This window comes from Bubalus bubalis, chromosome 2 (assembly GCF_019923935.1).
Source record: "Bubalus bubalis isolate 160015118507 breed Murrah chromosome 2, NDDB_SH_1, whole genome shotgun sequence".
Taxonomy (NCBI): Eukaryota; Metazoa; Chordata; class Mammalia; order Artiodactyla; family Bovidae; genus Bubalus; species Bubalus bubalis.
The window spans coordinates 79,873,865-79,896,639 of NC_059158.1; the positions used below are offsets into that span (position 1 = coordinate 79,873,865).

At 41.6% G+C, this 22,775-nt stretch overlaps 1 protein-coding gene across 5 annotated transcripts in view; it reads right to left on the reverse strand.

The window, feature by feature from the left end:
- The window catches only part of CERS6 (ceramide synthase 6), a 349,042-nt gene extending 326,590 nt beyond the window's left edge, over positions 1-22,452 (reverse strand). The window contains exon 1 of one of the 5 annotated variants that reach the window (XM_045163992.1): positions 21,743-22,452. In XM_045163992.1, the coding sequence (XP_045019927.1) occupies positions 21,743-21,912 (170 nt within the window). In that variant the 5' untranslated portion in view covers positions 21,913-22,452. The remainder of the gene's footprint in view (positions 1-21,742) is intronic. The other 4 variants (XM_045163988.1, XM_045163990.1, XM_045163989.1 and 1 more) reach the window with 4 other exon arrangements.
- Between the last annotated feature and the right edge of the window lie 323 nt (positions 22,453-22,775).

Consider the following 22,775-nt stretch of genomic DNA (forward strand, 5'->3'; position numbering starts at 1 on the left):
GAACTGGTTTGGGGAAGATGTTAACTTATTTTGCTACTCGTTCTTTCTGTACCTGAGAAATGGGAATAACAATAATAAAATACAAGTTTATCTTAGTGTATAATTTTAGCAACAGGGATTCCAACAATTTATTTAACAAACTTCAGTTTAGTTCAGTTGCTCAGTCGTGTCTGATTCTTTGCGACCCCGTGAATCACAGCACGCCAGGCCTCTCTGTCCATCACCAACTCCCGGAGTCTACCCAAACCCATGTCCATTGAGTCGGTGATGCTATCCAGCCATCTCATCCTCTGTCGTCCCCTTCTCCTCCTGCCCCCAATCCCTCCCAGCATCAGGCTCTTTTCCAATGAGTCAGCTCTTTGCATCAGGTGGCCAAAGGATTGGAGTTTCAGCTTCAGCATCAGTCCTTCCAATGAACACCTAGGACCGATCTCCTTTAGGATGAACTGGTTGGATCTCCTCGCAGTCCAAGGGACTCTCAAGAGTCTTCTCCAACACCACAGTTCAAAAGCATCAATTCTTCAGCCCTCAGCTTTCTTCATAGTCCAACTCTCACATCCATACATGACCACAGGAAAAACCGTAGCCTTGACTAGACGGACCTTTGTTGGCAAAGTAACGTCTCTGCTTTTGAATATGCTGTCTAGGTTGGTCATAACTTTCCTTTCAAGGAGTAAGCGTCTTTTAATTTCATGGCTGCAGTCACCATCTGCAGTGATTTTGGAGCCACAAAAAATAAAGCCTGACACTGTTTCCACTGTTTCCCCATCTATTTCCCATGAAGTGATGGTACCGGATGCCATGATCTTAGTTTTCTGAAAGTTGAGCTTTAAGCCAACTTTTTCACTCTCCTCTTTCACTTTCATCAAGAGGCTCTTTAGTTCTTCTTCACTTTCTGCCATAAGAGTGGTGTCATCTGCATATCTGAGGTTATTGATATTTCTCCCAGCTATCTTGATTTCAGCTTGTGCTTCATCTAGCCCAGCGTTTTTCATGAGGTATTCTGCATAAGTTAAATAAGCAGGGTGACAACATACAGCTTTGACGTACTCCTTTTCCTATTTGGAACCAGTCTGTTGTTCCATGTCCAGTTTTAACTGTTGCTTCCTGACCTGCATACAAGGTTCTCAAGAGCTAGGTCAGGTGGTCTGGTATTCAACAAACTTACATCTCATTTATTTCAAATCCTGTTCACCCCACTGCTTTAGGCTTACTTAGCCAACAGAAATGGTCAGTTTGGACTTGCATTCTGAAAAGGTAACTGTACTCCAACTTTGCTTTGGAGTCTTGAGCTCACCATGGTAGAAGATCAAACATGACCCAAAGAAACGTAAACTCTACCACATCAGGGGCAGGAGTCTGCAATCTTGAGAAATGTTTGCCTGATGGAAATGAGTCTAAAACTTGATTTATAAGCCAATGTACTTCACACTGATTTTCTAATGCCATGAAATGTTATGAATGAATAACTACTTAGTTAAGTAAGTAAGTGTTAGTCACTCAGTCGTGTCTGACTCTCTGTGACCCCACGGACTGTAGCCTACCAGGCTCCTCTGTCCATGGAATTCTCCAGGCAAGAATACTGTAGTGAGTAGCCATTCCCTTCTCCAGGGAATCTTCCCGAACCAGGGCTCAAACCCTGGTCTCCTGTATTACAGGCAGATTCTTTACCATTTGAGCCACCAGGAAGCCCAACTGCTTAGCTACTTCTTGTAAACTTATGGTTTTCCAGCTCAAAACCTTGGACACAACTTCCAAATAGTACATTTAATTGCCCATGAGTTTTTCACTAAAATATCACTTCAAGCCTTATTTTTGTACAACCATTAAATTTAGTCACTGAATCTAAATTTATGGTCTTCCTTTACCTTATAATTTCACCAACTCCATAACCCATATAGCTTTGAAGCTATACATTCAAAAATATTTTGAAAAACATAATAAATTCCACAATGTAAAATTGATTATCCAAGAACTACTTTTAAAAAGTCACCCTATAATGTCTTTTTAGACAAGAGATGCACTTGCAAGTATTTAAAAATGATGTGTCATAATATTTGAAATTTACTTTGCATGGTACAGAAGAAAATAAAATATATACAGAGACAATAAAATGTTAATCATTGGATCCCAGTGATGGCAATGCAAGTGCTCGTGGCATTATTTTTTTTTAGCTATTCTGTATATTTGGACATTTTCATAAAAGTCTATCAATTTTAATATATGCTGTTCTAAAGGTATAAAAACATAACTTTTTCTTAAACAGAAAGGCATAATGAGACAATATGATGACCAGAGGTAGGATGGGGTGGGCAGACAGCTGTACTGAAAAATAACCTAGTTGTAAATTTTAAAATTTCCCTTGAGTTCTAGATTCTTAGTTACTTGTTCAATTTTGGTTACTTGGTGACTTGTTGAGTACAAATTTTTCTGCCCTCTGAATAACTTAATCATAAAATGACTAACTCAAATAACAGATGATTAGAAAACTTCATACGAGGAGAGATTTCCCTCATTCATGATTTCTTATACCAGGTGATAAGATTTAATATATCTAAAAATGACTTATTTCTTAAAAAAGAATATAACAAAACACAATTGCTTTAGCTTGACTTAATAGGAATAGTGAGTGTTTTGTTATATTCTTTTATAACAAGTGTTGAAAGGGGTATAAATGTATGAGATAAATATTTTCTAAGCAAATGATTGTAGTAGATGTAAAAAAGTTCAATATTATAAACTTGAAGGAATTTCTTACTGCATTTTATGGATTATTATTCCAATTTCTCAGATAAAGAAAGACTAACAAAATGTCCTTTTGTGGCAGATACTACTAAATTTTATTCTTACCCAGAGCCCCAATTCTGTGAAAGAGCATGTCAAAACAGCTATTTTCTTTACAAATTAGGACAATCTGTAAAAGTCACATCAAATTTGCAGCAGGTCAGATGGTGAAGAATCTGCCTGTGATGCAGAAGACCCAGGATGAATCCCTAGGTCAGGAAGATCCCTGGAGAAGGGAATAGCAACCCACTCCAGTATTCTTGCCTGGTGAATGCCATGGACAGAGGAGCCTGGTGGGCTACACTCCATGGGATCACAAAGAGTCAGGCACCACTGAGCACCAACACTTTCACCTTCACACTTAAGTCAGGATAGGGTGGTTTCCCATACAGTGTTGCTGCTGCTGCTGCTGCTGCTAAGTCACTTCAGTCGTGTCCGACTCTGGGCGACCCTATACTCGGCAGCCCACCAGGCTCCCCCGTCCCTGGGATTCTCCAGGCAAGAATACTGGAGTGGGTTGCCATTTCCTTCTCCAATGCATGAAAGTGAAAAGTGAAAGTGAAGTCACTCAGTTGTGTCCGACTCTTCGCGACCCCATGGACTGCAGCCTACCAGACTCCTCCATCCATGGGATTTTCCAGGCAAGAGTACTGGTGTGGGGTGCCATTGCCTTCTCCATACAGTGTTGGGTCAGCCGGTAAATTCATATGATTTTTCTTGAAAGACTCCAATAGCATTTATTAAAATTTAACTTTGTACATCTTCTAACCCAGCAATCTGACTTCTGTATGTTAGCTTGGAGTAATACACCTGAGTACAAAGAAGTCTGCAAAAGAATGATGTTATAGCATTGTTTCTAACAGCATTCATAAACAAATAACCCCAAACAATGGGATATTATCATCATATGATTATCATAGTGAAAAGAATAAAGTTGTCCTACATTCACCAACATTGGGAAATCTTCAAGGCATAATATTAAATAAAAACAAAGTTTCAGAACAACACTTAGAGTATATCATTCATGTTTTAAACAAAAGTTATATTTCTGTGTGTGTGTGTGTGTGTGTGTGTGTGTGTGTGTATGAGTATGCAGGTAGTCAAATGCATTGAAAAAGTTCTGGAAGAATATATATATCAACTATTCATGCTAGACACATCTAGGGAAGAAGGAGGGATTGAGAAAACAGAGCGAAAATGGAAAATTGCTGTATTTTTTCTGCATTGAGAATTTCCCAGTGAGATTATAGAATATATAAAACCAGGTAATTTCTTTAATGATTTTAAAAATGGAAGAGGTTTTGTCATTTTAAATGCTCAAAAGATTTCCAGTACTGGCTGTTTCATCACATTATTAATCATTTTAGACACCAAAACATTTAAAAATCCACAAACTAGAATTAATATATTAGAAATTAACAAATAGTTACTGCTGAGGTAATACTACACTGCGAGTTCACAGTATGTTGTGTTATTACCATTATAAGAACTGGGGGAAAAAATTCAGAAGTTCCATTTAAAACTGGTGTGAAGTCCCCATCGTCTCTAGAATGAATAAGTTGGAAGAATGTTTTCTCCCACAGCTATCAGAAAAGCTCTGAAAGCTTTGTCCCTCACCTGCAGTGTGGTGGTCATGTGAACACTGAAGATTATGAAACGGTAGTCACAGCCTCTGAAGACTTTATCAGTGAAATAAATTATTTTTAAAGAAAACCGTTCTATTAGTCCATGAGTCCAAAAACAATAGATTTTAACCAAGTTGATTTTAAGATACCCTCTTTATAAAAATAAGCAGAAAGTGATCTAATATTTTCTGTTTTTAGACTAAAAGACATGGGTAGGAAGCAGTAAAATCTAAGAACAAAAATTGCAAAATAATAAGAACCAGAAAGCAAATGAAAAAGTATTACCCACAGGAACATATGAAGACTTCAAACAAAAATGTTAAAGAAATTGCAGGTTACATGATTGCGTTTCAGAAAAAAAAAAGAGAGAGAGAGAGAAATCAGGGTTCAGAAAGAGATTAGAAAACTGAAAAATACAATTGCAGAAAAAAATTGGAAAAAGCAGTAGAACAGAAGGAAAAAATTATTTAAAAAATTAAAGCAAAATTAAGATCAAGATGACAAACCAAATAAACATGAGTGAAAGGGACACCTGGTTGGTAGGCTTGAGGGAAATTAATAAAACCATGTATAATAATAAAATATATTAAAAACACTGTACAAAAGACGGATATGAAAGTTAGGCCAAAAAAAGCTAACGTGTGTAACTGGTATTCCTGAAGAAGAAAAGAGAATATATTGAATAGAAGACACATCCAAAGATGGAACAGAAAAAAGCTTGTATTAAATAAGAAATATTTAAACTAAAATGTACATGTTTTCATGCAGAAAGAAATGGCAACCCACTCCAGTGTTCTTGCCTGGGAAATCCCACAGGCAGACGAGCCTGGTGGGCTACAGTCCATGGGGTCAGAGTCTGACACAACGTAGCAACTAAACAACAAACAACAAATACTTGTTTTCAAGGTGAGTATAATTTTAAAAACACAAAACACAGCAAGACTGAAAGGTATGATTTTCCAAACAAGCACTGTATTTCTACATCACAAACAAACACTCAGTGTTCAAAATACATGGCTTATTTAAATCCAAAGTCTGATTCCCTTGTCTCAACAAATCTTAGATCCTCTACATCCAAGCAACAGGACACAGAAGCATTGCAATAAACATACACATTTATCCCCTGTTTAACATCAGTCATTTGTTTTCTTTTTAAAGACACTGAATTTTGTCCCTTTATTAATCCTTATAAAATAGTCTCACTAATTAAGTAAATAAGGTGGGAAAGAAAAAGAATGTTTTGACTATGGTTCTTTCTCTCATTCACTTTCTCATATCTTCTTCCCATTCCTTTCTAAGCAATTTCTTTTATTAAATTTTATAGCCAACTATTAATCAAATTTTGCACAGACGCACACACACCTTTATCCAAGCATGTGTACAAACTTACTTTTTAACATTTATTTTAATTCATTTGGTTGCACAGGGTCTTGGTTGCAGCACACAGGATCTTTAGTTGTGGCATGCAAATTCTTAGTTGCATCATGTGGGATCTGGTTCCCTGACCAGGGATTGAACCCAGGCCTCCTAAATTGGGAGCCTGAGCCTTAGTCACTGGACCACCAGCAAAGTACCATATGTACAAAGTTAACACAAAGAGAGGAAATATGGCTCTGTGGGTGACCGCAAGTGCCAGAGCAGAGCTCATATTTTCCTCTATAAGAAACCAAGACCGTAAGAGAAAGAATGGATATGCGTATTGCTGCATGGACTAGGAGCTACAGTTGCCTTTCATTTTCACACTGCATATAATTTTTCCTTAATTTATAAAATCAGTAAAAACTAATAAAGAAGAAGATTCTACGATGCTAGTAGTGTTCTATTTCTAAATCTGCATTCTGATTAATGAACACATAAGTGTGTTTGCTTTGTTGTGATAATTCAGTGAGCTATAGGTTTTAAGTATACTTTTGTGCATGTTTCTGTATGTATGCTATACACAGAATAAAAAGTTTACATTAGAAAAATAAAGCACTTTTCTAACAATGCCATATAAATGTTTGTTAAGCAAGTGATGATTGTGTATTTCAGTGTCAGATTTACAGCAAATACTCATTAGGCTGGGCTTCCCAGGTGGCTCAGTGGTAAAGAATTTACCTGCCAATGCAGGAGACACAGAAGATGTGGGTTCGATTCCTGCGTTGGGAAGATCCCTGGAGGAGGAAATGGCAACCCACTCCAGTATTCTTGCCTGGGGAAATTCCATGGACAGAGGAGCCTAGTGGGCTACAGTCTGTGGGATCACAGAGAGTCAGACACGACTGAGTGACTGAGCATGCGCCCACACACCCATTAGGGTATTAGCTGAACTGGGGTTCCACCAAGATGGAATTTTAAGCCAAAGTCAGGGTGCTACACTTCTTTTTGTTGTACACACCTAGAGGAGAGTCCCTGTCTCCCTCCCTCCTTTTCTCCCTCTCTCTACTCTCTCTCTCAGTCTTTCCACAAATCTAAACACTCCTCAGGACCAAAAAGACGTGTTTAGTTTTACCTGCAAAGATAAGTATAATCTTATTGTCAAATTCCAAAATGTATCACCATACACTATTTACTTTAGCAGTTCCCATTCAGAGCCGTTTCCTGACTCTTCTAGATTGGCTTTTTAAATAGAGCCATAAGAAGTTTCTGGCAGCTAAGTGCATCCAATTTAGAAACGCTTTAGACAATTTTAAAGGACTGGATGTCCTCGGATTTGACCCGAGTAGAGAATTAGATATTGGCTGGGAAAATGGAAAGGAGAGAAAGTTCTCCTTTTAACGCAACACTTTAATCTCATCTTCAACTCTGAGAAACGGGGAAACTGCTTGCCAAACAATTGTTTTATAATTCTGGAACTGAATCGTGCTCAAGCTCAATCATATCCGACACTTTGCAACTGTTGGGACTGTAGCCCACCAAGATCTTCTGTCCATGGGATAGTCTAGCCAGGAATACTAGAGCAGGTTGCCATTTCCTCCTCCAGGGAATCTTCCCAACCAGGGATTGAACCCACGTCTCCTGTGTCCCCTGCATTGTAGGCAGATTCTTAATCCACTGAGCCATTGAGGAACTAATTTTATTTCTTCTGTTTCCAACCAGAAAAAAAGTCTATAACCATAAATTTATTTTCAAAACCAGAAAGAATATTTATTCCATATGACTTATTTTTTAAAGACACCAAAAAATTAAAGTTAGTACAAGGGGAGGTGATTGCTCTTATTAGCCATCCTTTTTAAATGAATCTGGCTCAAACTCACTATTGTATCCTGGGAAATGTGAGTTATAACAGAGATCCTGGTAGCCAAAGCTCAGGACCAAAAAATGAGGGAGTCAGCCAAGCAGGTGATTCAGGCTACCTTCAATTTGAGGCAGAGGAGCGTGTGAGCAGGAGAGAGAAGTAACCAGAGGACATGGAATTACTAAGTGAAAGGGAGCCAGCAATTAAAGAAGTGACACGCTCTGGTTTTAACATGACAACGAGCTGTCCTCTACCCAATCGTCTACAGCCTGACTCTATGCCAACGTGTGGCAGGCTGGGAGGCACGGGCCACAGCACAGGGACTGACCGTGGCAAGACTCCTGCTTGCTTCGGGACCCAAGACAAGAGCCTGCCTCTAAGGGAGGCAAGGTCAGAGCACTGGAGTTTCCTAACACTTCCCTCATCTGACTCTAAGATATAGTTCACTGCAATGTTTATTTCAGGAGCCCAGCACTTTCAAGTAAACCACAGGTACCTACCAATACCAAAAGAAAGTTTTATACTTTGTAAAACTCAATAAAACCATGAACAAAAAATGCACACACAGAAAACCACTAGATTGCCCAAGCACTCCTTAGAAATAACTGCTGGTTGACAACCACCACCTGTATATCTATTTTTGCTCTCTTCCCCAGTTCCTTTGCAAATTCTGCAAGCAGCCACTTAAGTGTGGGTGCTTCACAGGCACTAGGGTGAAAGTGGGAGGAAAGTAAAACTGGGTGCATGGTTTCAGTAACACGGAACAAACGAGCTCAGGAGCAATTAGCACACTAAGAAGGGGTCTCGGCTGTCTGCAGAGTGAGCTCTGCTCTCAGGAGCTCCAACCCACGTTTAATGAGGGCCCCTTCAATCACATCTTCTTTTTTTTAAGCCATGAAATGTGGTACATTGACAGTGGGGCAGGCAACACATCTAAATCATCCAGATGCTTCTTCCCACAACCAGCCTCATTCACCCGCAGGGAGGGGCAGAGTAGCCATTTTTGTTGTATCAATAGAAACACCCCTGGCCGGTGACCAGACCAACTTAGGTGTAACAGAGCAAACAGTCAGGTGGTGTGACCAACCTGATTTTCAGGTCCAGTTTTTCCTGGGCTGAGGCGTTTCCTGGAATAGCTCCAGAAAAAGAGGGCTTGGGGGCATCATCCTACAATGGCCTTGTGAGCATCCCATAGCAGCCACACTGTCCCAGGACCTAGACCTGGGTGGGTGGTGCAGGGCAAGTTACTTCATTTATTCCTATAGGCTTTGGTGTCCTGATACAGAAAATGGGAGGTGGCGATTGCTGGCTTTCCCAGCATTTCTCAAATTGTGGTTTTCAGAACATCTGTGCCCTAAATCAGCATCTGGAAGTGGTATTCTAAGAAGTGGGGGGAGGGGTGGTAGGAAGAGTGTGCTCAGGTGAGGCGGGTAATTTTTCACTCCATCAATTCTATGTTTAGGATTGGCTTTACGTGGTGCCAAGAAACAGCAGACCAACTTTTAGTCAATTTTATTGTTTTCTTTTAAATCTGTTGGTAGGTAATACAGCCCCTTACTGCTGCCACCCAGGGTGGACCTCTCCCACCCCCAACACCCCTCCCCCGACTTTGGTGCCACACTGGTGTGTAACACATGATTGACTCAACTACTTTTTAATGAATGAGTTTTCCATTTTTTTTTTCTAGTCAATGACACTGTTAAACTATTACTGAATTAAAATTGAGGCAGTTTTTGATAATTTGTCATTCTAGAGCACTGTAGTTTCCTCTCTGCCTTACTTCCTCATTCAAAAGACAGGGGAGGAGAGGGTGAGATGTATGGAGAGAGTAACATGGAAACTTACATTACATATGTAAAATAGATAGCCAACGGGAATTTGCTGTATGGCTCAGGAAACTCAAACAGGGGCCCTGTATCAACCTAGAGAGGTGGGATGGGAAGGGAGATGGGGAGGGAGGTTCAAAAGGGAGGGGATACATGTATACCTATGGCTGACTCATGTTGAGGTTTGACAGAAAACAACAAAATTCTGTAAAACAATTATCCTTCAATTACAAAATTAATTACTTAAAAAAAAAGAGCCCACCACAAATGTTACATTGCTCATCTTAAGATGCCCTCTATCAGTGCCTTAAAGAATTTAACAGGCTTGTTGAACTATTTACAGGGCAAATTGTATATTTAAGAATGAAATGTTTATGCTATGCAGAGCTGGGAAAGTGCCTGTAGTAGAAATGAGGCACAAATCCCTTCTGAACTAATTTGGTAGGCCTAGGTTTGCCACTTTCATACCAAAGGAAGTTCAAATTTGGGGGTGTAGATTTGTTTCTCTTAAGGAAAAAAATACATATATTTAGTATGTTAGCTAACTTTGAACGTGTGCATCTTCACAAGCATGATCCCAAAGACCCGAGAATGAATTTCTTCCTTCTTAAAGATAAAATTAAGATAATCCACGAGAGTTAAAATTCTGAAAGAAATCAATAAAGGTCATTCCCAAGGCTTTCCTTTCTCTGGAAGGCTCTTATTAGGAAAAAAAGAAAAAGTATTTCTGAGCTGTATAAATAGTAACATATCTCAGCAAAGTGCATGACAAACAAGTGTGAGGTGCATAAGACCCAGCTCTTCACTAAGAGGCTGGGATTATCTTCAGCCAACTACAACTGGAAGAATCAGAATGCTCCTTGGAGGGGAAAAAGAGAGAGAGAGACAGGAGGACTAGGAAAAGTAAGTCAAAGGACTACACCAGCAACCCCAGCCTGTGAAAGCAAGAATGCAGTCTGACATCCTCATTCATGACATAAAGATAATGCCAGTAAAGAGTTTCAGACACCTCACGGTAAAGTCTCATTTCTGGAAACTACGGTTCCAACAAATAGTCAGAAAGCAACTGTGTGTTTGTGTGTGTGAGAGTGTACATGTGTGTGTACGTGTGTGCATGCACCTTCAATAAACCCAAAGAACAAATACTTATCACCTCCATGAACTAGGTACTGCCCTAAACACAACGCATGCATGCTTTATCTTATTTAATCTTCACAACCCTAAGAGTTTCGAATGGAAACTGAGTATAAAGAGATTAAGCTATTTGCTCCTAGATCTCTGGCAGCAACATAGGTGGCATGGCCAGAATTCAGCCTAGGTCTTAAATCAATATAAATGGTGAATTTGATGTTTGCCATTACCGTTGGTTGAATACCTAGCCAGTTTCCCCTGGAGACCACATGCAATAAAAAAATGACCATGGGGCCAGATGGGGCAGTTGGAGATAGACTGGGATATTTGCATAAGGCATCCGTCCACTGAAAGGCAGTGTCCAGAGAAAACTCCATCCAGTGGAAGTCCAGCTTCCTGGGCTTTCTCTCAAGGCAGAGCCCTCTGAGAACACTTTAAGCTGTAAGTCGTACGCAGCTGCGCATCACCCATCTCAAATCCCACCGTTAGAAATAGTCTTCTGCCACCCAGTACAAGCAAGTCCCTGACCTACAATCCACTATTAACCTTAGAAAATAAAAGGTTAAGATGCATTCTCCTCCCTAAATAGGCATTGTGTTGAATAGACTGAAGCTTCGATGCCTGTTTAAAACGCTAAATATTTACTCTTCAACAGAACTAGTAAATCCTTCAGTTCCAGGATCACATACATTAAGAGGTTCCACTGCCTCTGTAAGTAAGCCACACCATCTCCCCACAGGTACATCCAACACATGAAATCACATTACAGAACATTATTCCTTCTCATAGTAAATACTGTAGTGTCCTATGTTATCAATTATTTTTTACACAATGTATATTTTTAAGAACCAGCTGAGTCCCCCTTAACTACATTTTCACAGACAGTCTTCCAATATCACAAAGTAGGCACACTCCCCAATTTACAAGCGAGAAGACCAAATTTCAGGGCATTCTGTCCACTACTGAATAACTGTGTTTGAATAGCAGTGTTTGAATTTAAACCCAAGTTCCACATTCTTTCTGATATCCTATCCATTTTCCTGTTAATCCTCGTGAGGAATATACATTTCTAATTAAGTCCTATAAGTGTATACAACAGTAACAGAATTTAAATGCAGTGTCACTCTGGAGTATACCCATGCACTCAAAGATATCCATACTCCCACTGACAGACAAAGCCCTTATATTCTCTTAATCTCCAGCATGCCTAAGTGACTGGTTCTCAGTTTTCCTTCACTCAAGCTATTGTGTCCAAAACTGCCACTCTGGTTAAAGCACCAAGTCACTTTATTTTGCTTTGAAATGGTGATCTATTAAGACAAAATCTACAGAGCCACTCAGACTAGCTGGCAGCTTCTACTCTGACACTTGCCAAACCGTGTCCCTAGACAAGATTCTAGATGGTTCTGTTCCTCTCCCCAACTCTTAACTCTATGTTGCTCCTCTGCTGTCTAAACTAAACTGGCCTGTCTTTTAAAAGGATTTGTAGCAATGAGGGGAACTTGCCCAATGGCTCACTTGGTAAAGAACCCATCTGCCAATGCAGAAGACGTGGGTTCAATCCCTGGGTCGCGAAGATCCCGGAGAAAGAAATGGCAAGCCCCTCCAGTACTCTTGTCTGGGAAATCCCATGGACAGAGGAGCCTGGTGGGCTACAGTCCATGCGGTCACAAAAGAGTCAGACTTAACGACTAAACAACAGCAGCAATGAGCAGCAGAAGGAAGGAAAGGGGAGAGGGGGAGAGAGAGACAGAGAGAAGTAGAAAGAGAGGGAAAGGATGGAAGGAAGGAAGCTCGGAATAGAGAAAGGAAGGAAGAAAGGGGAAAAAATGGAACGGAAGGGAAGGAAAGGAAAGAGAAAAAAATAAAAGGCAAAAATAAATGAAGAAAGGAAAGAAAAGGGGAAAAAAAGGAAGAGAGGAAGGAAAGAATCACAATCACAGCTTCAGGACAGCAACAACAGCTTTGAAACCAGAAAACCTCAGCCATAAGATATGACATTTATATAGACATCGGCAAGTCACAAATGTGATTCCTAGTTCGCTATGGACTGCATCTTCCCTGCAATGGAAAACCATTTGGGTATCTCCAACCCCACACCTGCCAAAAACAACCCGCACAATCCAATTTTGAGGTAACAAAAGCAAAAGCCGGAATAGGAAGCAGGAGTGGTCCACAAGAAGTTCATTTTGAAGGCTAGCAGTGAGGAAGAGAAAGTTCTCTTGCAAAACAACAAAACCTGCCCCAAATACTCTCATAAATGAATCATGGAAAGCAGTGTTTTGTACAATGATCGAACATTAGTATAAACTTTGAAAACTACTTTTCAATAATAGGTACCTGCCACTGCTCGCAATCAACTGCTTGCAACAATCATTGCTTGCAACCTGCCCTATAGTAGATAGCATTTAAGCAAAACCATGTTCAAATTTACACGTGTCTAAAAACATTTGCTTACAAAAAGGGTGTGAAGTTAAATCGGAAACTAGAGAGAGGTGTCAGATCTGCTCTTCTCCCACTGCAAAAGCTTCCTACCAGAGGAAGTACCTCTGGCCTCGGCCTCCTGCCTTACCAACAATTCATCCTATCACACTGGTTTGCTTTCAACGGAGCGTGAAGTGAGAGAGCGTAAAGTAGAAGGCCTCTACTTTGGTCCTAGGGATCCTCTGAAAATGTACAGTGTGCTTTTCCCAAAGACACTTTGCTCTCCTTTTCTGGACATGCCAACAAATGCACTGAAGCAAGGTGTTTGTCTGGAGGGCCTTCCAAAAAGGTCCAGGATATCTGAGTGCTCTCTGGCCGTCAACCTTCCTTCCATCACCCCTCATGGAAGCGATGTTTATTCCTAAATAGAAAACTGTCAAGTCTAGAAAATGAAACCAGGTATTTCTAGTAAATGACTTTTCCTTTTAGTCAGTGAACTATCTTTATATTAGCATTTTGCCACCGTCATCACCATCATCTATCTCCAGAAATCTTATTTCAAAACTGAAACTCTGTACCCATGAAACAATAACTCCCCTCCAACCCCTGGCAATCACCACTCTGCCTTCCGTCATTATGCATTTGACTATTCAGGTACCTCATATAAGTACAATCTTACAGTGTCTGTCCTTCTGTGACTAACCTATTTCACTTAGTATAATGTCTTTCAGGTTCATCCATGTTGTAATGTGTTAAAAGAGACCACATTTTGTTTATCCATTCACCTGTCAGACGCCTGAGTTGCTCCTAGCTTTTAGCTATTGTGAACAATATTGCTATGCTCATGGGTATGCAAACATTTCTTTGAGACTCACATTTCAATTCTTTCAGGCATATACCAGAAGTGGAACTTCTGGATCGCATAGTAATTCTATTTTTAATTTTCTGAGGAACCTCCATATTGCTTTCCACAGTGGCTGTACCATTTCACACTCACACCAACAAGGCACAGGGTTCAATTACTCCACATGAGGACCAACACGTTTTCTCTTTCCTGTTTTGTTTTTTAATAGTAGCCATCCTAATGGGTGTAGGATGATATCTCATTGTGGTATTGATTTGCATTTTCCTGATGACTCAGCTAATAATTTGCTTTTATCCAAAATTCAGAGAAAAAATATAAAGGTGTTTAGGCTCAATCTCTGAGTTTTCCTTTATAAAAACCCATTCATTCTTAATCCCTGAAACTTCTTCCAACCCCTTTCTCTCTGTCTCATCCTCCATACTAAACTCAGGATATTATCTACTTCATTCTTTTGCATGAATCCCTTCCAATATCTAGAATTTGAGAAAATTCCTTCCTTATGATGATGACTTAGGTTGTAGGAGAGAGTCAGTAAGCAGAAAGAAGTGAGTATAAACACATGACTGGAGAAACAGATCAATACAAGACCATTCTGGTTTTTAAAAAATCCGAAGGCCACCATTTCCTACCCAAAACGTTAGGATGTTTATCCCAGTAGAAAAACATACATGAATTCACAGAAAGTGAAATACAAGTGAGCCTTCCTCAGTGATCAATGCAAAGAAATAGAGGAAAACAATACAATGGGAAAGACTAGAGATTTCTTCAAGAAAATTAGAGATACCAAGAGACATTTCATGCAAAGATGGACTCAATAAAGGACAGAAATGGTATGAACCTAACAGAAGAAGAAGATATTAAGAAGAGGGGGCAAGAATACACAGAAGAACTATACAAAAAAGACCTCTCACTCACCTAGAGCCAGACATCCTGGAATGTGAAGTCAAGCAGACCTTAGAAAGCATCACTATGGACAAACAAAGCTAGTGGAGGTGATGGAATTCCAGTTGAGCTATTTCAAATCCTATAAGATAATGCTGTGAAAGTGCTGCATTCAATATGCCAGCAAATTTCGAAAACTCAGCAGTGGCCACAGGACTGGAAAAGGTCACTTTTCAACTTAAACCCAAAGAAAGGCAATGCCAAACAATGTTCACACTACTGCACAATTGCATTCATCTCACACACTAGCAAAGTAATGCTCAAAACTCTCCAGGCCAGGCTTCAACAGTATGTGAACCGAGAACTTCCAGATGTTCAAGCTGGATTTAGAAAAGGCAGAGGAGCCAGAAATCAAATTGCCAACATCCGTTGGATCACTGAAAAAGCAAGAGAGTTCCAGAAAAACATCTACTTCTGCTTTATTGACTATGCCAAAGCCTTTGATTGTATGGATCACAACAAACTGTGGAAAATTATGAAAGAGATGGGAGTATCAGACCATCAACCACATTATCTGCCTCCTAAGAAATCTGTATGCAGGTCAAGAAGCAACAGTTAGAACTGGACATGAAACAACAGACTGGTTCCAAATCAGGAAAGGAGTACATCAAGGCTGTATTTTGTCACCCTGCTTATTTAACTTATATGCAGAGCACATCATGTGAAATGTTGGGCTGGATGAAGCACAAGCTGGAATCAAGATTGCTGGGAGAAATATGAATAACTTCAGATATGCAGATGACACCACCCTTATGGCAGAAAGTGAAGAGGAACTAAAAAGCCTCTTGATGAAAGTGAAAGAGGAGAGTGAAAATGTTGGCTTGAAACTCAACATTCAGAAAACTAAGATCATGGCAAGCCATCACTTCATGGCAAATAGACGGGGAAACAATGGAAACAGTGGCTGACTTTATTTTTTGGGGCTCCAAAATCACTGCAGATGATGACTGGGAGGAAAGTTATGACCAACCTAGACAGCATATTAAAAATCAGAGACATTACTTTGCCTACAAAGGTCCGTCTAGTCAAAGCTATGGTTTTTCCAGTAGTCATGTATGGATGTGAGAGTTGGACTGTAAAGAAAGCTAAGTGTTGAAGAACTGATGTGTGGTGTTGGAGAAGACTCTTGAGAGTCTCTTGGACTGCAAGGAGATCCAACCAGTCCACCCTAAAGGAGATCAATCCTGGGTATTCATTGGAAGGACTGATGCTGAAGCTGCAACTCCAATATTTTGGCCACTTCATGCGAAGAACTGACTCATTGGAAAAGACACTGATGCTGGGAAAGATTGAAGGTGGGAGGAGAAGGGGACGACAGAGGATGAGATGGTTTGATGGCATCACCGACTCCTTGGACATGAGTTTGAATAAGCTCCTGGAGTTGGTGATGGACAGGGAAGCCTGGCGTGCTGCAGTCCATGGGGTTGCAAAGAATAGGACACAACTGAACGACTGAACTGAACTGAACAAATATTTGGGGAAAGTTCATCATGAGTAACATAAAACACACTCACATACAAGAATAACATCTCTTCAATTTTCAAAGAAAAAAATTTTCTTCAAATAATAATAATATGCATGCTGATAAGAAAATACAAATGAATATAATCTTTCCTGACACCAAGTTGGTGATTTGTATCTATCAAGAACACTAAAACATTTATCTTTAGTCTTAGAAGTACCACTTCTAGGAAACATTCTTTAGGAAGTCATCAGTAATTGAAAGATTTATACACATCAACTGGAAACAGCCTAAATATCCAACAATAATATAGGGACTGGTTAAATGAATTATAGTATATCCATAGCATAGAATAATGTAGTCATTGAAAATACTTTTGAATAAGTTTAATGACATGGCAAATGTTGAGACTATATCTTTAAATGGCAAAAGAAATTTCTCTCTCCTCGTTCTAGAGACTGGAAGTCTAAGATCAGGGTGCTAGCAGACCTGGTGTCTGGTGAAGTCATCCTTCCTGCTTCACAGACAGCCATCTTTTCACTGTGTCCTCATGAAGGAGGCGTCCCTGATGGCTCAGATGGTAAAGCGTCCACCTGCAATGCGGGAGACCCAGGTTCAAACCCTGGGCTGGGAAGATCCCCTGGAGAAGGAAATGGCAACCCACTCCAGTACTCTTGCCTGGAAAATTCCATGGACTGAGGAGTCTGGTGGGCTATAGTCCATGGGGTCACAAAGAGTTGGACGTGACTGAGTGAATTCACTTTCACCTTCATGATGGAAGGGGTGGGGGAGCTCTCTGGAGCCTGTTTTTTTATAAAGGCACTAATCCCATACACGCATGAAGATTCCACCCTCATGACCTAGTCACCTCCCAAAGTTGCCACCTCCTACCATCATCACCTTGACACTTGCAACTTATGACTAAAGATGGCCACCTATGGACTTTGAGGGTATGTAGAGATTCATTCCATTGCACACTACACGCTTCTAAAATAAATCTGAAGATATCAGTGTTTTCATTATTAAGGTACATTATGGGAATATCCTTCAGTTACGAAACTCACCTGGCATCCCACTTTTTCCTTACATTCACTCATACCTACCCTTTCCCCTCTAACCATCAAGAATATAGCCCCATTCATTTTTCTCTCTCTCCTCTCCTCTCTTCTCCTCTGTGGTCTCACCCAAGGCTACTGACAAGACCAAGATATTAAGCAAACCCATAAGAAAAACTAACCCACTGGCCAGACATTCCCTCTGATACAGCTGAGACCTGTTGTTCTTTGAGGGTTTGGGGGCAATAGGTCATTATTTGACACCTCTGATGTCAGCCTCTGAAGAATGACAGTTCTCATGTAGCTTAGCACTTGGAAAACCAACCTGACATGAGTGAGTTGCTCATTTCTTACCCAGCCATCACAAGAGGTATCAGGCCTACTCTTTGTTGTTCAGCTGCTAAGTCGTGTCTGACTCTGCAACCCCATGGACTACAGCACACCAGGCTTCCCTGTCCTTCACTATCTCCCAGAGTTTGCTCAAACTCACGTCCACTGAGTCAGTGATACCATCCAACCATCTCATCCTTTGGCTCTGGGATCTAGCTAAAAAAGTTCTAAGGAAAGAGAGCAATTGCTTTCTCTGGAGAATATTCTTTGTTGGTTATTCTGAAATAGTATAGCTTTTTGGAGCACAAATGATAACAGCCCAAATGATTCCTTTAACTCAACCCATAATTTAAAAATATAAGAAACAAAACCATTAGCTAGGATATTTGTATGTATGAAAAAACTCTTTATTCTTAGATGACTTATTACTACCTGCAAAAAAATAACGTTTAGCCTGCCTTAAAGTTTCAAGAGATAACAATTAGTAAACTTCAAATATTATAGCATTCCTATAGGAGGAATCAGATAACTGAGAAAGTGCAAGCAACCTTGGATTACAAAGGCCATCAACTTCACTGCACAAAAGAAAAAATAAGGGACACAGAAATTAGGTGGCCACCCCAGTGTGAGGTAAGTTTGACTAGAATGCAAATATTCTGATTCTCAATAAGTACTTTCTGTGTCTCTCTCCTAAACCCACAAGGAAGAAAATGCATTAGCATTACCTTTTATAACAGTAACACAAAAATGTCTTTATTCCTGAACAGAAATTCAGCAAAATTTTAATCCTACATTTATGAATACCATAGCAGCACATATTTTTTAAAAATGAGTTTAGAAGAAGCATTTATTATAATTTCAGAGAATGGCTTATTGAGCCTAAACAAGTATTAAATCAAGAAAATTCATCAAATAAATGATGCTATGTTATTAAATAATATTTTGTTCCTTGTCAACAAGCCAACAACATGACCGTATACACTACAATTTTCATTCTACAAGAAACTTCTAGGTTTTCTCAGTAAACAACAGATATTTGACTCAGTTAAGCAGGTAATATCTAAGGCCATGCTAGAAACCACCAAGCTTTGGGCCATTCACAGACTCAGGCAGAAGTCACTGAATTTAGACTGCTCCATTTTTGACCAACCATGCCAGGTATTCACACTGTTATCCATATGGTGCTATAACATGGCATTGTTCTGGCCACTCGTGCCTTCACTGCCAACAACCCGCTAGCGGGGGTGAAATTAAAAAGATAGGACTGCTCAGTTGGGCAAAGGCCAATTCAATTCATTCTTTAGTGTTTCTCTTTATAGAGAGAAATAAGTAAGACTGAGGAGAATGAATCCAAATTCACAATTTTAGTCTCAACAAGAATATTGAAGACTCCCATTTAATAGAAATTAAGGTCTTGGATAATTAGTTATTTCATAGGTATGTTCTCAGCTTTGAAATAAATGATAATGGCCTAAAAGGAACAGAATCCTAGGGGAATTATTTTCTATTACAAATCATTTTATAAAAAGATTTCCAACCAGCTTCTTTAAATCGTGTTATATATTACAGAAAACTGCAAAAGAAAAAGAAACATGCCCAGTGTGTTGGAAGGGTACCAAAAGTGAGCTGTGTCAATGCCAACAGTATTGGCTAGTTCAGTTATACTGATTCAGGTCTTTGATGGGTGCTGAAAAGCAGGCCACAGGTTGGATGCCAAAATGTGTCCCTTAGGTTTGAGAAGAGGAGAAACATGCAGTACTTGAAATTCTGGATACAATTATACCCTTGAATTAGCAGAAAAGTGAGAGTGTCCCAAATGGCTAAAGACAGAGTTGTCACTACAATAGGAAAAAGCAAAGGAGACACCATTCCAAAAGTCAGTAGCATCTTGTGGTATATGGGCCATCCTGGATTACTATATTGAGTATTAATCACAAACTTTCACTTTTCCTACAGGCTATTAAATCACTTTTATTTGGATCAAGGGCCTGCAAGAAACTCACCAAGTCTCTACATATCAATATGAGGACATCTGCTGTGACTAACAGTTGAAGGCAGCTGACCCCCTTGTGTAAACTGTAAGTCATGGGATTGTGCAAAGGAAGAAAAAGATGTTCAGGAAGAGGAAAAATGAAATTCCAGTTTCAACTATGAAATTGACTTTTATTTAAAAAAAAAAAAAAGGCAGAAAAAAGCAAAGTACAAAGCTATCTCCATTCTCTAACAAATGTATTTCTTCCAACCAAAGGAACAGCCTGGAATCAGCTTTCTGCACACAGGTCAATAGCTGACATGCTTGTTTTTCAGAACATAACGCTATACATCTCTTTCAAATGCATTAGCCAGCTAAAAGTGAGTGTGGCCAGGATTTATCAGCCAGGATTGATCAGATGTCATTCAGCAACTGTATGGAGTCCCTACTATGTGTGGTCACAGAGCAACTGGCTGCTCCCCACAGGCTCTTTTTGGAGAGACTGCAAGTTCAGATATGAGTTCCCATTTTCTATCAGTAAACATCTGCTCTACAAGCAACTCTAACCCTGCAAACACACCCACTTTCTCACTGTAAGTCTCAGCGCAGGATGGGATCAAAGAGGGCATCTGTGCTAGAGTCCCATCATTTGAAACAGCTCTTTAAGTCTGTTCCTTTGTGCATGTTAATCTCTGCAGGTGAAATAGCTGATTTAGTTCTCAAGCAACAATAATGCCCATTGAAAAATACACCTTCCTTAAACAAAAGATACTTCTTGTTCCCATGAAGTACTGTCTGTTGCCATTTCCAGCAACAAATGACACAAAAGACAAATTCTGCCATTTGTGCTACTCCAGAGTGGCTTAGGACAAATAGAAATACCAAAAACAAAAAAAACCAGAGCAAAAGCTTAAGAAACAAGACCAAGATGAGTTGGGGACAGGAAGGGAGAGATGAAGTCTAAGGGAGAAGTGGAGTCTATACTCAGTGATCTGAGTTCAGCATCTACTGATGAATGGAGGGCGGGGGAAGGGAGAGAAAGGGTAGGTAAGGTTTTCGGTTGAGAAAAAGAAGCGTGTTCTGCTGTCCCGGTTTTGTTTCAATAGCACCCCGGAGAATGCATGGCAGGCAAAATCTAATCTGATACCTAAGATTTATTCAATAAGTAACACAAGTTTGTTTATGACACAAAGGTTACCTAACCAAAATCCGGTTATTATACAAACAATAATATGGCAATTCTTTAAGTTGCCAACCAAATCCGGTTATTACACAAACAATAATAGGCAATTTCTTTAAAACTATTTGTGTTCTGGTATCAAAGTTTATGGTTATTCATAGGAAACATCTATCAATTTAATAATACCCTTTTGCAGGCTGTGCACCCGTCCCGTCCTCTTTTAAAGAATTCGCTAATGGTCCGGAGTCCTGGAAACCTACAAACTATTGTCACCTATTTCCCAGCACTGTGGTCTGATACTCAGTGTCACTGATGGAAACCAAACATCTGCCAGAAGCCAGAGTCCCCGGAGAAATTTCCGAAGCCCAGTCCTGGCAATCCGTGGGCCAGGGTGAAAGGATTTGGAAGCGTGCACGGTTCCTCCGTCCTCCCGGCCGTGCGTCCGTAACGTTTCTGGCTGTCAGGTGAGTGGCAACAAGGCTCGGCGGGGAAGCCTCTCCCGGCAGCGCGCCGTGATCACCCGGCAAAGAGGAACAATCCCGGCGGAGTGCAGCGTGTCCCGCGGCCGGCCGTAGCTCACCTTTGTTCTCCCGCCCTCTCCTCGAGGAGGAGAGCGCGGATCCAGGGGTGCGGGGGGCTACCCCAATGCTCCCCAGGCCCTCTCTGGCGCCCCGGAGGAAATTCGGAGGCCAGCCAGACCCTCTCCGGCTCCCAGAACCTCAACAGTGCTGAGGGGTCAGCAACCCCTTCCAGAACACAAAGGTTGGGAGGCGTGAGCGCTAGCGCTGGGGGCGCGGGTGCGTGCGCCACAGAGCACGCGAGTGTGCGTGTGCGCGCAAGGATGTGCGGGTGTGTGTGTGTGTGTGTGTATGTGTGTGTGCGCGCGCGAGGGTGTGCATTGGGGGGAGGAGCGCTCCAGCTCTCCTTACCTCTCGAAGATGAGCCGTACCATTAACATGCAGAAGGCCAAGGGGAAGGCGAGATAGAGGTCCTCAGCCTGCGGGAAGGTGGCTTCCTCCGTGTTCTTCAGGTCCGCCCAGGTGACATTGTGCGGGAGCCAAAACCTCTCGTTCCAGAACCAGGCTAAGATCCCTGCCATCTTGCTTTGTCCACTCTCGTCCTGGGCTCCCGCGGCCCGCCGAGCTCTCCACCGCGCAGGGCGCCAGGGGATGCGCGCGCTGCTGGTCCGAGCCTGTGCCGCCGCCGCCGCTGCAGCCTCCTCCGCGGCCGCTGCTCTCGAAGGCTCGCGGCGAGCCCCGGTTCTCTCCTCCCTCTGGCCGCGTTGGGGAAAGGAGCCGCCTCGCCCGTCACACGGCAGCCCGGGCCGCTGGCCCTGATTGGCTCGTCCTCGCGTCAAGCAGCGAGGCACACGCGGCCGGGTAGCCCACGCCCGGAGGGCAGGGCGCAGCCGCTGCGCCCTGGGCGCAGGGGCACCGCTCCTGGGAGAGCCGACTGGCCCTGCGGTCACCGAGCTCTGGAGCGGCGCTTAGGGTAGCGACCTAGGTCCGGTTTCCCGAATCCGCTCCGGTCCCCCGGGCTTGCTCGCACATGCTCACAGCACCGGCTCCGGCCCGACTGGAGTTTCAGGGCTCTCAGTCGGCTTCCAGTGCGCCTACAGGCGATGGGTGGGGGGCAGGTAGTGTTCGGGGTAGATATTCGGAACCACCCTTGCGCCAAGAGAGAACAGCAAAAGGAGAAGTAGGGGGCACAGAGCGCAAAGGAGGAAGGAGTAGAGAGGAAAGTCACCCACTCCAGCGCTTTGAGTAAGGGCGGGGTGGGGGGGGGGGGGGGGGCTGGAATCAGGAACTAGGGCAGGATGGTTTGGCAAGAGTCGTCTGCCTCTACCTCACGCCCGTCTTTCCCCATACCAGACCTTCATCCTGGTTTTACTCCTGTTCGTCACCACAACCAGCTCCCCCAGGGAACAAGGCCCTCTGTTTCAATTTATGACGTTGTAGGAGA